Source organism: Oncorhynchus masou, chromosome 24 (assembly GCF_036934945.1).
Source record: "Oncorhynchus masou masou isolate Uvic2021 chromosome 24, UVic_Omas_1.1, whole genome shotgun sequence".
Lineage (NCBI taxonomy): Eukaryota > Metazoa > Chordata > Actinopteri > Salmoniformes > Salmonidae > Oncorhynchus > Oncorhynchus masou.
In genome coordinates this window covers 112804026-112820127 of record NC_088235.1, presented here as the reverse complement: position 1 = coordinate 112820127, position 16102 = coordinate 112804026, and the positions used below count along the sequence as shown (strand labels likewise).

The window sequence follows — 16102 nt, the reverse complement described above, 5'->3', positions numbered from 1 at the left end:
CTGTATATAGCTCCACATTGATCTGGTACTCCCTGTATATAGCTCCACATTGATCTGGTACTGGTACTTCCTGTATATAGCTCCACATTGATCTGGTACTTCCTGTATACATCTCCCCATTGATCTGGTACTTCCTGTATACATCTCCCCATTGATCTGGTACTTCCTGTATATATCTCCCCATTGATCTGGTACTGGTACTCCCTGTATATAGCTCCACATTGATCTGGTACTGGTACTCCCTGTATATAGCTCCACATTGATCTGGTACTTCCTGTATATAGCTCCACATTGATCTGGTACTTCCTGTATGTAGTTCCATTCTTGTATATTTTATTTTATTCCTCGTGTTACTATTATAATTCTTGACCTTTTAACTCTGCATTGTTGGGAAGGGCTCATAAGTAAGCATTTCACGGTAAAGTCTACATCCGTTGTATTCGGTGACCAATAACATTTGATTTGTATGTGTGTCGCCAGACAATAACCGAAAGGTCACTAAGACGAATCGCAGACAAGGTGAAACATATGTCGATGTGCCCTTGAGCAAGGCACTTAATCTTAATTGCTCCAGGGTCACCGTTGATAACTCTCCGAGGGTGGGTAATGCAAAAAACTCATATCCAATTCACACATGTAGTAACACACTTGTACATGTGTGAAATAGTGTGTGTGTCTGTGTCTCTACGGGGGACAGGCCTCTCTCTCTGTGTTGTGTCTGTGTCTCTACGTGGGACAGGCCTCTCTGTGTTGTGTCTGTGGCTCTACGGGGGACAGGCCTCTCTCTCTGTGTTGTGTCTGTGTCTCTACGTGGGACAGGCCTCTCTGTGTTGTGTCTGTGGCTCTACGGGGGACAGGCCTCTCTGTGTTGTGTCTGTGTCTCTACGGGGGACAGGCTTCTCTGTGTTGTGTCTGTGTCTCTACGGGGGACAGGCCTCTCTGTGTTGTGTCTGTGTCTCTACGGGGGACAGGCCTCTCTGTGTTGTGTCTGTGGGTCAGGCCTCTCTGTGTTGTGTCTGTGGGTCTACGGGGGACAGGCCTCTCTGTGTTGTGTCTGTGGGTCTACGGGGGACAGGCTTCTCTGTGTTGTGTCTGTGGGTCTACGGGGGACAGGCCTCTCTGTGTTGTGTCTGTGTCTCTACGGGGGACAGGCCTCTCTGTGTTGTGTCTGTGGGTCTACGGGGGACAGGCCTCTCTGTGTTGTGTCTGTGGGTCTACGGGGGACAGGCCTCTCTGTGTTGTGTCTGTGGGTCTACGGGGGACAGGCCTCTCTGTGTTGTGTATGTGGGTCTACGGGGGACAGGCCTGTCTGTGGCAGACAGTATGCATCCTGCATCGGACTATACAGTCATCAGAGAACCCACAAGCAGTGATGGAAGTCATCGGATGTCGTGTGTGTGTGTGTGTGTGTGTGTGTGTGTGTCTCTCTCTGTGTGTGTGTCTCTCTCTCTCTGTGTGTGTAGTCTCTACCTCCACAGCCAGGCTGTGATCTGACATGGACACACTGGTGTTGCGATGCCAGCAGACATGCATGGTGCTGTTGGCACGGTGATGGGTCTGCTTATCCAGAGAGTTACGGGACGACGACATGTCATCCTCTGACTCCTGATCCAGAGAAACCTCATCCGACGACCCTGAGGAAGGAGGGGAGGGGTAGGGAGGAGGGGGAGGGGTTAGCTACATCTAAAGGGAGGGGTTACAGTACATTTGTACTCAAGTCCACCCAATAGGAGCACCATCTGGCTCCAAATCAAATCAAATGTATTTATATAGCCCTTCGTACTGATATCTCAAAGTGCTGTACAGAAACCCAGCCTAAAACTCCAAACTTCAAGCAATGCAGGTGTAGAAGCACCAACAGTCCATGGATGCACTAGAAAATCCACTGGCATAAGAATACACAACACATATAGCGATGGTTTCAAACCCAGCCCAAGAGGCTAGTTGGTTCCACAACATCCAGCCCAAGAGGCTAGTTGGTTCCACAACATCCAGCCCAAGAGGCTAGTTGGTTCCACAACATCCAGCCCAAGAGGCTAGTTGGTTCCACAACATCCAGCCCAAGAGGCTAGATGGTTCCACAACATCCAGCCCAAGAGGCTAGATGGTTCCACAACATCCAGCCCAAGGGGCTAGATGGTTCCACAACATCCAGACCAAGAGGCTAGTTGGTTCCACAACATCCAGCCCAAGAGGCTAGTTGGTTCCACAACATCCAGCCCAAGAGGCTAGTTGGTTCCACAACAAAAGGGGAAAAGACAATATAAAATCATCATAAAGAGAGATCTAATGCCGTAGGCTACAGCCAGGTGCACAAGTAGTATAGATCCTAACTATACACTACAGGGCGGGGTAATGCCGGGGGTCGCCACAGGGCGGGGTAATGCCGGGGGTCGCCACAGGGCGGGGCAATGCCGGGGGTCGCCACAGGGCGGGGTAATGCCGGGGGTCGCCACAGGGCGGGGCAATGCCGGGGTCGCCACAGGGCGGGGTAATGCTGGGGGTCGCCACAGGGCGGGGCAATGCCGGGGGTCGCCACAGGGCGGGGTAATGCCGGGGGTCGCCACAGGGCGGGGTAATGCTGGGGGTCGCCACAGGGCGGGGCAATGCCGGGGGTCGCCACAGGGCGGGGTAATGCCGGGGGTCGCCACAGGGCGGGGCAATGCCGGGGGTCGCCACAGGGCGGGGTAATGCTGTAGGCTACAGCCAGGTGCACAAGTAGTATAGATCCTAACTATACACTACAGGGCGGGGTAATGCTGGGGTCGCCAAAGGGCGGGGTAATGCCGGGATCACAACGGTGCGGGTAATGCTAAGATTGCTAGAGAGAGGGGTAATTCTATCGTACTGTTGGAGCCATCACAGAGAGGGGTAATTCTGTCTTACTGTTGGAGCCATCACAGAGAGGGGTAATTCTGTCTTACTGTTGGAGCCATCACAGAGAGGGGTAATTCTGTCTTACTGTTGGAGCCATCACAGAGAGGGGTAATTCTGTCTTACTGTTGGAGCCATCACAGAGAGGGGTAATTCTGTCTTACTGTTGGAGCCATCACAGAGAGCGGTAATTCTGTCTTACTGTTGGAGCCATCACAGAGAGGGGTAATTCTGTCTTACTGTTGGAGCCATCACAGAGAGGGGTAATTCTATCGTACTGTTGGAGCCATCACAGAGAGGGGTAATTCTGTCTTACTGTTGGAGCCATCACAGAGAGGGGTAATTCTATCGTACTGTTGGAGCCATCACAGAGAGGGGTAATTCTGTCTTACTGTTGGAGCCATCACAGAGAGGGGTAATTCTGTCTTACTGTTGGAGCCATCACAGAGAGGGGTAATTCTGTCTTACTGTTGGAGCCATCACAGAGAGGGGTAATTCTATCGTACTGTTGGAGCCATCACAGAGAGGGGTAATTCTATCGTACTGTTGGAGCCATCACAGAGAGGGGTAATTCTGTCTTACTGTTGGAGCCATCACAGAGAGGGGTAATTCTGTCTTACTGTTGGAGCCATCACAGAGAGGGGTAATTCTGTCTTACTGTTGGAGCGATCACACAGCCCTGGGTCCAGGAACAGGTCTGATTTCTCCTGAGATTTCTTGGTCATCTCTATTGCCATGTTGAGATCCTCTATCCATTTCCCCATCTCCACCTTCGAGCTACAATCACACCCACACAGGGAGGCGAAACAGATCAGCTTGAAGAAGTGAGCAGGATGGGTTTACGACTCAGGACTTTAACCAACCGGTTCACTATTAAAATGAAGATTTGCATTTGTCTTTAGGTTAAAAAGCATAACTGTTCTGTGTGTGCGTGTGTGTGTGAGAGAAACTCCTGTGTGTTTACCTGGCTGCCACCACAATGGTCCTCTGGGCAGAGTAGATGGTGAAGCAGTGAGGAACAGACCACTCGTTCTCACTCTCTTCCACCTGAGGATGGAAGGGGGGGGGACGATGACACACAGTAAGATGGTTGATCAGCAGACGATACGTTGGCCTTTGGCCACAACCACCTGGAGGTAAAACAGATTAAAGGAAGGCCTGCCAAAAGCCTCTCGGCCTGGGGGGGGGGTTTATCTACTGCACATCTGTCTGGCCTGGGGGGGGTATTCTACTGCACATCTGTCTGGCCTGGGGGGGGGGTTATCTACTGCACATCAATCTGGCCTGGGGGGGGGGGGGGTTATCTACTGCACATCCGTCTGGCCTGGGGGGAGGGTTGTTATCTGCTGCACATCTGTCTGGCCTGGAGGGGGGGGGGGGGGTTTACTGCACTTCCATCTGGCCTGGGGGGTTATCTACTGCACATCCGTCTGGCCTGGGGGGGGGGGTTATCTACTGCACAGCAATCTGGCCTGGGGGGTGTAATCTACTGCACATCCATCTGGCCTGGGGCGGGGTTATCTACTGCACATCTGTCTGGCCTGGAGGGGGGGGTATTTACTGCACTTCCATCTGGCCTGGGGGGGGGGGGTTATCTACTGCACATCCGTCTGGCCTGGGGGCGGGGTTATCTACTGCACAGCCGTCTGGCCTGGGGGGGTGTAATCTACTGCACATCCATCTGGCCTGGGGGCGGGGTATCTACTGCACAGCCGTCTGGCCTGGGGGGGGGGGGTGTAATCTACTGCACATCCATCTGGCCTGGGGGCGGGGTATCTACCGACAGGCAGTTAACCCACTGTTCCCCAGTAGACCGTCGTTGTTAATAAGAATTTGTTCTCAACTGACTTGCCTCGTTAAATAAAGTTAAAATAAATCAATTCTAAACACAGCTTTCTCCCTTTACCAGCCATTCACAGACGTCTCGTCAGAGCCCACACCTAAGCATTGTTTTGTCTACACCAGTACGGGAGAGGGAGCAGGGCCGCGTGCCCTAGCTAACAGAACCCAGAGTACTCACCGGGGCCTCCAAAACTATGAGCTGCATCACAAGTGGAGAAGCAGAGACGCAGGTTAGACCAAGGCAGGGGACCTCGAGGTAGTCTCACTGACAAACAAACTGGACCTCTGTCAAACCCACACCCTGACCTCCCAACTTCCCCCCCAACTCAACACAGTGCGACTCTTTTTTTTTTTTTGTAGAATGCAATGGAAACACCTCACACATCTCCCTGATCTGGTGTAAGATGCCCCCCCCATCCCCCCCCTAGCAGTGACTTATCTCCCTCAGTTTCCTTCTGTCTGACTCCCAACCAGCTGAGGAAAGATGATGATATTAAACCTTCCAGTAACTTCGGGGCTCAATTCAATCCGTAGCGTCGAAGATCTGCGTTGTAGCACGGGTTGACATTTGAAAAGGTCATTTCCGATGGAGATGACATATTCAGCGTTTACCGTGAATGTGGCCTCCGCGAATGTGGTAACGTTGCCTTTTTTTTTTTTTTTTAAAGAGTAAATTGTGCTAGAAAGCAGATCTTCTGCACTACGGATTGAATCGAGCTCTCACAGTGGCCCATGAAGGAGATGCTTTCTGAAATGTCTATTTTGTCGTCATGGGGACGACTTGCTGAATCAAGACAGTTGCACAAAAACATGAGTAATAATTCAATCCAAAATAGGAAGGAAACAGTCATTTACCTAATTATTAGGTTTTCCAGAAAACTCAGTTGAAAGATTTCCAGAATCAGGAGGGAAAGGAGCAATTCTGTAATTCTACAACTAAGATTTCTGAATTTTGCAACCCTAGTATGTATTTTATTAGCAGCAGGTTACACACAGCTGGGTCAGGTTACACACAGCTGGGTCAGGTTACACACAGCTGGGTCAGGTTACACACAGCTGGGTCAGGTTACACACAGCTGGGTCAGGTTACACACAGCTGGGTCAGGTTACACACAGCTGGGTCAGGTTACACACAGCTGGGTCAGGTTACACACAGCTCGGTCAGGTTACCACAGCTGGGTCAGGTTACCACAGCTAGGTCAGAGCCAGATTAACCTGAGGTCACGGCTAACAGGGTAAAGGTCAGGGGTCAAAACAGGGCAGGCTAACGAACTGCAGGCAGCTTTATACTCACGATCATGCCGTGCAGAGGCAGCTGGCCATGGACCTTGAACTGGTTGGTGGCCGTCACACCTTTACTCGTGTACAGGAGCTGGTCAGAGAACTGAGAGGAAAGATCGAACATAGACCATGAGATGCACCACGACACAAACTATTGTTATCCTAATTAGGGTTGTCATGACACCAGTAACCTGATGTTGCAGGCGTAATAGAAACGGCTGAAACTAGATACAAAAAACCCCTACAAAAAACAAACTGTTCAAGCAATCCTGTAAATGTGGATGAGTGTTTGAAAGCATCCGATCCATGATGCATTGTGGGTAAAGCCGTATGATGGAAGTTGATTTGTAGATCAGTCGGTAGGCAGTCGCCTGCATTGTCAGCTGTAATGTCGAACATGCCTGTTTGTTAACGTCCCAAAAGCTACAGTCTCTTTACATTTCCCTTGAAAACCAGAACATTCGGTTGCTGTGGACTCGGCAGAGGCTACGATAACAGTATGGCAATACTACGATTCCAGACTTTAACAGCAGAGGCTACGATAACAGTATGGCGATACTACGATTCCAGACTTTAACAGCAGAGGCTACGATAACAGTATGGCGATACTACGATACCAGACTTTCTAACAGCAGAGGCTACGATAACAGTATGGCGATACTACTATACCAGACTTTCTAACGACAGAGGCTACGATAACAGTATGGCGATACTACTATACCAGACTTTCCAACGACAGAGGCTACGATAACAGTATGGCGATACTACTATACCAGACTTTCTAACGACAGAGGCTACGATAACAGTATGGCGATACTACGATACCAGACTTTCTAACGACAGAGGCTACGATAACAGTATGGCGATACTACTATACCAGACTTTCTAACGACAGAGGCTACGATAACAGTATGGCGATACTACTATACCAGACTTTCTAACTACAGAGGCTACGATAACAGTATGGCGATACTACGATACCAGACTTTCTAACGACAGAGGCTACGATAACAGTATGGCGATACTACTATACCAGACTTTCTAACAGCAGAGGCTACGATAACAGTATGGCGATACTACTATACCAGACTTTCTAACGACAGAGGCTACGATAACAGTATGGCGATACTACGATACCAGACTTTCTAACGACAGAGGCTACGATAACAGTATGGCGATACTACTATACCAGACTTTCTAACGACAGAGGCTACGATAACAGTATGGCGATACTACGATACCAGACTTTCTAACGACAGAGGCTACGATAACAGTATGGCGATACTACGATACCAGACTTTCTAACGACAGAGGCTACGATAACAGTATGGCGATACTACTATACCAGACTTTCTAACAGCAGAGGCTACGATAACAGTATGGCGATACTACTATACCAGACTTTCTAACGACAGAGGCTACGATAACAGTATGGCGATACTACGATACCAGACTTTCTAACAGCAGAGGCTACGATAGCAGTATGGCGATACTACAATACCAGACTTTCTAACGACAGAGGCTACGATAACAGTATGGCGATACTACGATACCAGACTTTCTAACGACAGAGGCTACGATAACAGTATGGCGATACTACGATACCAGACTTTCTAACGGCAGAGGCTACGATAACAGTATGGTGATACTACGATACCAGACTTTCTAACGACAGAGGCTACGATAACAGTATGGTGATACTACGATACCAGACTTTCTAACGGCAGAGGCTACGATAACAGTATGGTGATACTACTATACCAGACTTTCTAACAGCAGAGGCTACAATAACAGTATGGCGATACTACGATACCAGACTTTCTAACGGCAGAAAAGAACTCCCAAAGCAGACTAAACTCTTCAGTCCGTTAAAAACCTACCGTATGTAACATATTGTGTGATAGAGAGGCTCGGACAACACAAGGCTGTTTTTCCCCCCTAACATTAGGACTGTTTTCCTTAAGAAATGAAGTCCAAGGAAATGAATGTTTCCTTTCCTTCCTTACCTCCTAGTAAGGCAATGCCAGTACCATGACAACGCTAATCCTAATAGTTCATACTGAGGGACCACTAACTGGCATGAAACATGACATATCTGAAGACTGAGGGGAAAGATACACATAAATATATTTAACCTTTATTTGTCCGGGTTTGACTCATTGAGATCGTCTCCCTACTGGTTTATAACAGTGTAAAGGAAGTCACGCTGGATAAGAGCCTGCTAAAATGACTCCAATAGATATCATACAGGAGACAGAGGAAAGACGTTAAATAAACGAGAAACACACATTTGTCCGAATGATACTAATCATTTTCTCAGCTTGTATAAAAAAGATAGAAATCAACAAACAAAAGGGATTGTTGAAACGGAAACGCTGTTACTCACCAGGAAAAACATCCTTTGCTGCAGCCCTTTTTTGGTCAGCTTGTACAGACAACCCTCTCGAATGAACTCCTGAAAACCAGAAAAGTAGAGGAAGTTTTTTTTTTTTTTTTTTAAATGTCCTCTCACTGTCAACTGCGTTTATTTTCAGCAAACTTAACGTGTAAATATTTGTATGAACATAACAAAGATTCAACAACTGAGACAAAAACTGAACAAGTTCCACAGACATGAAATGGAATAATGTGTCCCTGAACAAAGGTGGGGGGGGGGGGGGGGTTAAAATCAAAAGAAACAGTTAATGCAGCTGGTGGCCACAGCAAATACTAAGTACTGCAGTGCATCTCTTCCTCGTGGTCTGCACAAGATTAGTCAGTACTTGCTGTGGGAATTTACCCCACTCTTCCACCAAGGCACCTGCAAGTTCCTGGGCATTTCTGGGGGGGGGGGGTGGCATTAGCCCTAACCCTTCAATCCAACAGGTCCCAGATGTGCTCAATGGGACTGAGATCCGGGCTCTTCGCTGGCCATGGCAGAACACTGACATTCCTGTCTTACAGGAAATCACTCACAGAACGAGCAGTATGGCTGGTGGCATTGTCATGCTGGAGGGTCATGTCAGGATGAGCCTGCAGGAAGTGTACCACGTGAGGGAGGAGGATGTCTTCCCTGTAACGCACAGCGTTGAGATTGCCTGCAATGACAACAAGCTCAGTCCGATGATGCTGTGACACACCGCCCCAGACCATGACGGACCCTCCACCTCCAAATCGATCCCGCTGCAGAGCACAGGCCTCGGTGTAACGCTCATTCCTTCAACGATAAACACGAATCTGACCATCACCCCTGGTGAGACAAAACCGCGACTCGTCAGTGAAGGCAACTTTTGCAGTCCTGTCTGGTCCAGCAACGGTGGGTTTGTGCCCATAGGCGACGTTGTTGCCGGTGATGTCTGGTGAGGACCTGCCTTACAACAGGCCTACAACAAGCCCTCAGTCCAGCCTCTCTCAGCCTATTGTGGACAGTCTGAGCACTGATGGAGGGATTGTGCGTTCCTGGTGTAACTTGGGCAGTTGTTGTTGCCATCCTGTACCTGTCCCGCAGGTGTGATGTTCAGATGTACCGATCCTGTCCTGCGAGGATGATCAGCTGTCTGTCCGGTCTCCCTGAAGCGCTGTCTTAGGCGTCTCACAGTACGGACATTTCAATTTATTGCCCTGGCCACATCAGCAGTCCTCATGCCTCCTACAGCATGCCTAAGGCACGTTCAAGCAGATGAGCAGGGACCCTGGGCATCTTTCTTTTGGTGTTTTTCAGAGTCAGTAGAAAGGCCTCTTTTGTGTCCTAAGTTTTCATAACTGTGACCTTAATTGCCTACCGTCTGTAAGCTGTTAGTGTCTTAACGACCTTTCCATAGGTGCGTGTTCATTACTTGTTTATGGCTCATTGAACAAGCATAAGAAACAGTGTTTAAACCCTTTACAATGAAGATCTGTGAAGTTATTTGGATTTTTACGAATTATCTTTGAAAGACAGGGAACTGAAAAGGGGACGTTTATTTTTTTTGCTGAGTTTATTACCATCCAGCATCGCCCCCCGTCTACCTCTCCTCTCGCCCCCGTATTCCTCTCCTCTCCTGAATACTGCTCCCGCCCTGAACACTGATGGAAAAATAGTTCTACTTTATTTTAGGAGTGCTGGCCGTCTTCTTCAAAACAGTCAGATTACTCCTGCTACAGCACCCAAAGACTCATTCACCCTACAGAACTTAGTTGAGCATATTGTGCATTTTGTTCAGTGATGTAGTCAAGTCACTAAGTGTTCAAGTCTCCAGCATTTGTTCAGGTCTATCTCCTGGACTCGAGTACTACAGTACTGGTGCAGTCTCCCTCTACAAGGTATTAGACTCACCCCTCCGGGCGCAGTGAGGTTCTACGTGGTACTAGACTCACCCCTCCGGGCGCAGTGAGGTTCTACGAGGTACTAGACTCACCCCGCCGGGCGCAGTGAGGTTCTACGAGGTACTAGACTCACCCCGCCGGGCGCAGTGAGGTTCTACGAGGTACTAGACTCACCCCGCCGGGCGCAGTGAGGTTCTACGCGGTACTAGACTCACCCCTCTGGGCGCAGTGAGGTTCTACGCGGTACTAGACTCCCCCCGCCGGGCGCAGTGAGGTTCTACGAGGTACTAGACTCACCCCGCCGGGCGCAGTGAGGTTCTACGTGGTACTAGACTCACCCCTCCGGGCGCAGTGAGGTTCTACGAGGTACTAGACTCCCCCCGCTGGGCGCAGTGAGGTTCTACGAGGTACTAGACTCCCCCCGCTGGGCGCAGTGAGGTTCTAGACTCACCCTGCCAGGCGCAGTGAGGTTCTACGTGGTACTAGACTCACCCTGCCAGGCGCAGTGAGGTTTTCGATGCCGATCAGGTCTCTCTGGAGCTCAGACAGCTTCTGGAAGTTCTCCAGACGGATCAAACTACTCTGGAGCTGATTGGTCATCTCTGCCACCTCCTTCAGGGCCTCTGTACACGAGGGACAAAGGGATAAGGGTACATACAGGAGGGATACCAAACATCAGGGAATATGACAAGATGGCGGTTGCTGAGCTCGGCCCAGGATTACCAACCCATTCAGAACATGACCCAGGTCTCTTAAGGAGAAATGAGCAGGACTGCTAGGTATCGGACTCATAGAAATATAGGCAAAATAAAAAGGATTGCCACCTCTAACCCCTGGCAATTATGCCCTCTTTAACTTAAGCATTCCCGTAGCATTCTCAATGTAACAGCTCTACGGTCCTCTGACAGACCTCCCACCCATCAGCCCCATAGCATTCTCAATGTGACAGCTCTACGGTCCTCTGACGGACCTCCCACCCATCAGCCTCGTAGCATTCTCAATGTGACAGCTCTACGGTCCTCTCACCCATCAGCCCCGTAGCATTCTCAATGTGACAGCTCCTACGGTCCTCTGACGGACCTCCCACCCATCAGCCCCATAGCATTCTCAATGTGACAGCTCCTACGGTCCCCTGACGGACCTCCCACCCATCAGCCCCATAGCATTCTCAATGTGACAGCTCTACGGTCCTCTGACGGACCCCCCACCCATCAGCCTCGTAGCATTCTCAATGTGACAGCTCTACGGTCCTCCCACCCATCAGCCCCATAGCATTCTCACCTCTGCAGTTGTTGTGGTCGGGGTGGTCTGGGCTGTAGTGTTTACACAGTCTCTCTAGGATCAGTTTGTAGTGCATGAGGCGCTGGATGGGCTTCAGCAGGAACGTGTTGAGAGGCAGGTAACACACCTTCTGAAGCTCAAACTCCTTATACACTGTCTCCAGCTTCTTCAGGCGCTTGGTGGCCTTCTCCAGCTCGGTCAGCACCTCGTCATGTTTCTGCAGGTAGTTGGTGAACTCCTGAGGAGAGAAGCAGGAAACAACAAGCTCAAAGCAGGGATCCCTTTATAAAACACAGTAATGGTCTGAGTAGTGTGGACACCGTGTTTAAAATCACTTCCCTTCCCAACGTAATGCAAAACAGATGCAGTACTAAGCTTAACACATCACAATGTCGTTAAGACCGTTTATCCCATCACTTTCCACCCCCGTTTCGTACAGCAGCAGTCTCCCGTCTTGACTATAGTGTGTAGCAGTAACGTGTCTGAACAACCAGGTGGTGACAGGAGTCCAGTCTCACCTTGAGAGCACACATGTTCCTCAGCATGACGTCTCCAATCCTCTGGTAGTCTCCCTTCACATGAGCGTTAGAGCGCCCCTCCCTGGTCACAAACAAACCCCCCCAAAACATAAATACTTTTGACTACGTACCTTAGCTTTGACAGTAAAAAAAAAGGTCTCCATTTTTTTTTTATTAAAATAAATAGAATTGCTGCGTTCCATCTTTCAGTGTTGCCGTACTCTTCCCTTTCTCAGAAGGCTTAGTATCACATAGATCTTCTCATTTGATAAGATTAGCACAGCATTAGTCTAATATCATGCAGATTAGTCTGTGTTATATATATATATGTAGATTACCACAGCATTAGTCTGTGTTATATATATATGTAGATTACCACAGCATTAGTCTTATATATATGTAGATTACCACAGCATTAGTCTGTGTTATATATATGTAGATTACCACAGCATTAGTCTGTGTTATATATATGTAGATTACCACAGCATTAGTCTGTTATATATATGTAGATTACCACAGCATTAGTCTGTTATATATATGTAGATTACCACAGCATTAGTCTGTTATATATATGTAGATTACCACAGCATTAGTCTGTGTTATATATATGTAGATTACCACAGCATTAGTCTGTGTTATATATATGTAGATTACCACAGCATTAGTCTGTGTTATATATATGTAGATTACCACAGCATTAGTCTGTGTTATATATATGTAGATTACCACAGCATTAGTCTGTGTTATATATATGTAGATTACCACAGCATTAGTCTGTGTTATATATATGTAGATTACCACAGCATTAGTCTGTGTTATATATATGTAGATTACCACAGCATTAGTCTGTTATATATATGTAGATTACCACAGCATTAGTCTGTTATATATATGTAGATTACCACAGCATTAGTCTGTTATATATATGTAGATTACCACAGCATTAGTCTTATATATATGTAGATTACCACAGCATTAGTCTCTGTTATATATGTAGATTACCACATCATTAGTCTGTTATATATATGTAGATTACCACAGCATTAGTCTTATATATATGTAGATTACCACAGCATTAGTCTGTTATATATATGTAGATTACCACAGCATTAGTCTGTTATATATATGTAGATTACCACAGCATTAGTCTGTGTTATATATATGTAGATTACCACAGCATTAGTCTGTGTTATATATATGTAGATTACCACAGCATTAGTCTTATATATATGTAGATTACCACAGCATTAGTCTGTTATATATATGTAGATTACCACAGCATTAGTCTGTTATATATATGTAGATTACCACAGCATTAGTCTCTGTTATATATGTAGATTACCACAGCATTAGTCTGTTATATATATGTAGATTACCACAGCATTAGTCTCTGTTATATATGTAGATTACCACAGCATTAGTCTTATATATATGTAGATTACCACAGCATTAGTCTGTGTTATATATATGTAGATTACCACAGCATTAGTCTGTGTTATATATATATAGATTACCACAGCATTAGTCTGTGTTATATATATGTAGATTACCACAGCATTAGTCTGTGTTATATATATGTAGATTACCACAGCATTAGTCTGTGTTATATATATGTAGATTACCACAGCATTAGTCTGTGTTATATATATGTAGATTACCACAGCATTAGTCTGTGTTATATATGTAGATTACCACAGCATTAGTCTTATATATATGTAGATTACCACAGCATTAGTCTGTGTTATATATATATAGATTACCACAGCATTAGTCTGTGTTATATATATGTAGATTACCACAGCATTAGTCTGTGTTATATATATGTAGATTACCACAGCATTAGTCTGTTATATATATGTAGATTACCACAGCATTAGTCTGTGTTATATATGTAGATTACCACAGCATTAGTCTTATATATATGTAGATTACCACAGCATTAGTCTGTGTTATATATATATAGATTACCACATCATTAGTCTGTGTTATATATATGTAGATTACCACATCATTAGTCTGTGTTATATATATGTAGATTACCACAGCATTAGTCTGTGTTATATATATGTAGATTAGTCTGTTATATATATGTAGATTACCACAGCATTAGTCTGTGTTATATATATGTAGATTACCACAGCATTAGTCTGTGTTATATATATGTAGATTAGTCTGTTATATATATGTAGATTACCACAGCATTAGTCTGTGTTATATATATGTAGATTACCACAGCATTAGTCTGTGTTATATATATATGTAGATTACCACAGCATTAGTCTGTGTTATATATATGTGGATTACCACAGCATTAGTCTGTTATATATATGTAGATTACCACAGCATTAGTCTGTTATATATATGTAGATTAGTCTGTTATATATATGTAGATTACCACAGCATTAGTCTGTGTTATATATATGTAGATTAGTCTGTTATATATATGTAGATTACCACAGCATTAGTCTGTGTTATATATATGTAGATTACCACAGCATTAGTCTGTGTTATATATATGTAGATTACCACACCATTAGTCTGTGTTATATATATGTAGATTACCACAGCATTAGTCTGTGTTATATATATGTAGATTACCACAGCATTAGTCTGTGTTATATATATATGTAGATTACCACAGCATTAGTCTGTGTTATATATATATGTAGATTACCACAGCATTAGTCTGTGTTATATATATATGTAGATTACCACACCATTAGTCTGTGTTATATATATGTAGATTACCACAGCATTAGTCTGTGTTATATATATGTAGATTACCACAGCATTAGTCTGTGTTATATATATGTAGATTACCACAGCATTAGTCTGTGTTATATATATGTAGATTACCACAGCATTAGTCTGTGTTATATATATGTAGATTACCACAGCATTAGTCTGTGTTATATATATGTAGATTACCACAGCATTAGTCTGTGTTATATATATGTAGATTACCACAGCATTAGTCTGTGTTATATATATGTAGATTACCACAGCATTAGTCTGTGTTATATATATGTAGATTACCACAGCATTAGTCTGTGTTATATATATGTAGATTACCACAGCATTAGTCTGTTATATATATGTAGATTACCACAGCATTAGTCTGTGTTATATATGTAGATTACCACAGCATTAGTCTGTGTTATATATATGTAGATTACCACACCATTAGACTGTGTTATATATATGTAGATTACCACAGCATTAGTCTGTGTTATATATATGTAGATTACCACAGCATTAGTCTGTTATATATATGTAGATTACCACAGCATTAGTCTGTGTTTTATATATGTAGATTACCACAGCATTAGTCTGTGTTTTATATATGTAGATTACCACAGCATTAGTCTGTGTTATATATATGTAGATTACCACGGCATTAGTCTGTGTTATATATATATATGTAGATTACCACGGCATTAGTCTGTGTTATATATATGTAGATTACCACAGCATTAGTCTGTGTTATATATATGTAGATTACCACAGCATTAGTCTGTGTTATATATATGTAGATTACCACAGCATTAGTCTGTGTTATATATATGTAGATTACCACAGCATTAGTCTGTGTTTTATATATGTAGATTACCACAGCATTAGTCTGTGTTATATATATGTAGATTACCACGGCATTAGTCTGTGTTATATATGTAGATTACCACAGCATTAGTCTGTTATATATATGTAGATTACCACAGCATTAGTCTGTTATATATATGTAGATTACCACAGCATTAGTCTGTGTTATATATATGTAGATTACCACGGCATTAGTCTGTGTTATATATGTAGATTACCACAGCATTAGTCTGTGTTATATATGTAGATTACCACAGCATTAGTCTGTTATATATATGTAGATTACCACAGCATTAGTCTGTGTTATATATATGTAGATTACCACGGCATTAGTCTGTTATATATATGTAGATTACCACAGCATTAGTCTGTTATATATATGTAGATTACCACAGCATTAGTCTGTGTTATATATATGTAGA

The 16102-nt window shown here is 44.9% G+C and overlaps 1 protein-coding gene across 7 annotated transcripts in view; it reads right to left on the bottom strand.

Annotated features, from left to right (window-relative positions):
* farp2 (FERM, RhoGEF and pleckstrin domain protein 2) overlaps positions 1-16102 on the bottom strand; it is a 107672-nt gene that overhangs the window by 12322 nt on the left and 79248 nt on the right. For 5 of the 7 annotated variants that reach the window (XM_064936173.1, XM_064936176.1, XM_064936178.1 and 2 more), the window contains exons 17-24: positions 12081-12162; positions 11563-11800; positions 10774-10904; positions 8384-8452; positions 6011-6100; positions 3839-3921; positions 3533-3651; positions 1471-1634 (exon numbers count right to left, since the gene is read on the bottom strand). In XM_064936173.1, coding sequence (XP_064792245.1) covers positions 1471-1634; positions 3533-3651; positions 3839-3921; positions 6011-6100; positions 8384-8452; positions 10774-10904; positions 11563-11800; positions 12081-12162 — 976 coding nt within the window. The remainder of the gene's footprint in view (positions 1-1470; positions 1635-3532; positions 3652-3838; positions 3922-6010; positions 6101-8383; positions 8453-10773; positions 10905-11562; positions 11801-12080; positions 12163-16102) is intronic. The other 2 variants (XM_064936177.1, XM_064936174.1) reach the window with 1 other exon arrangement.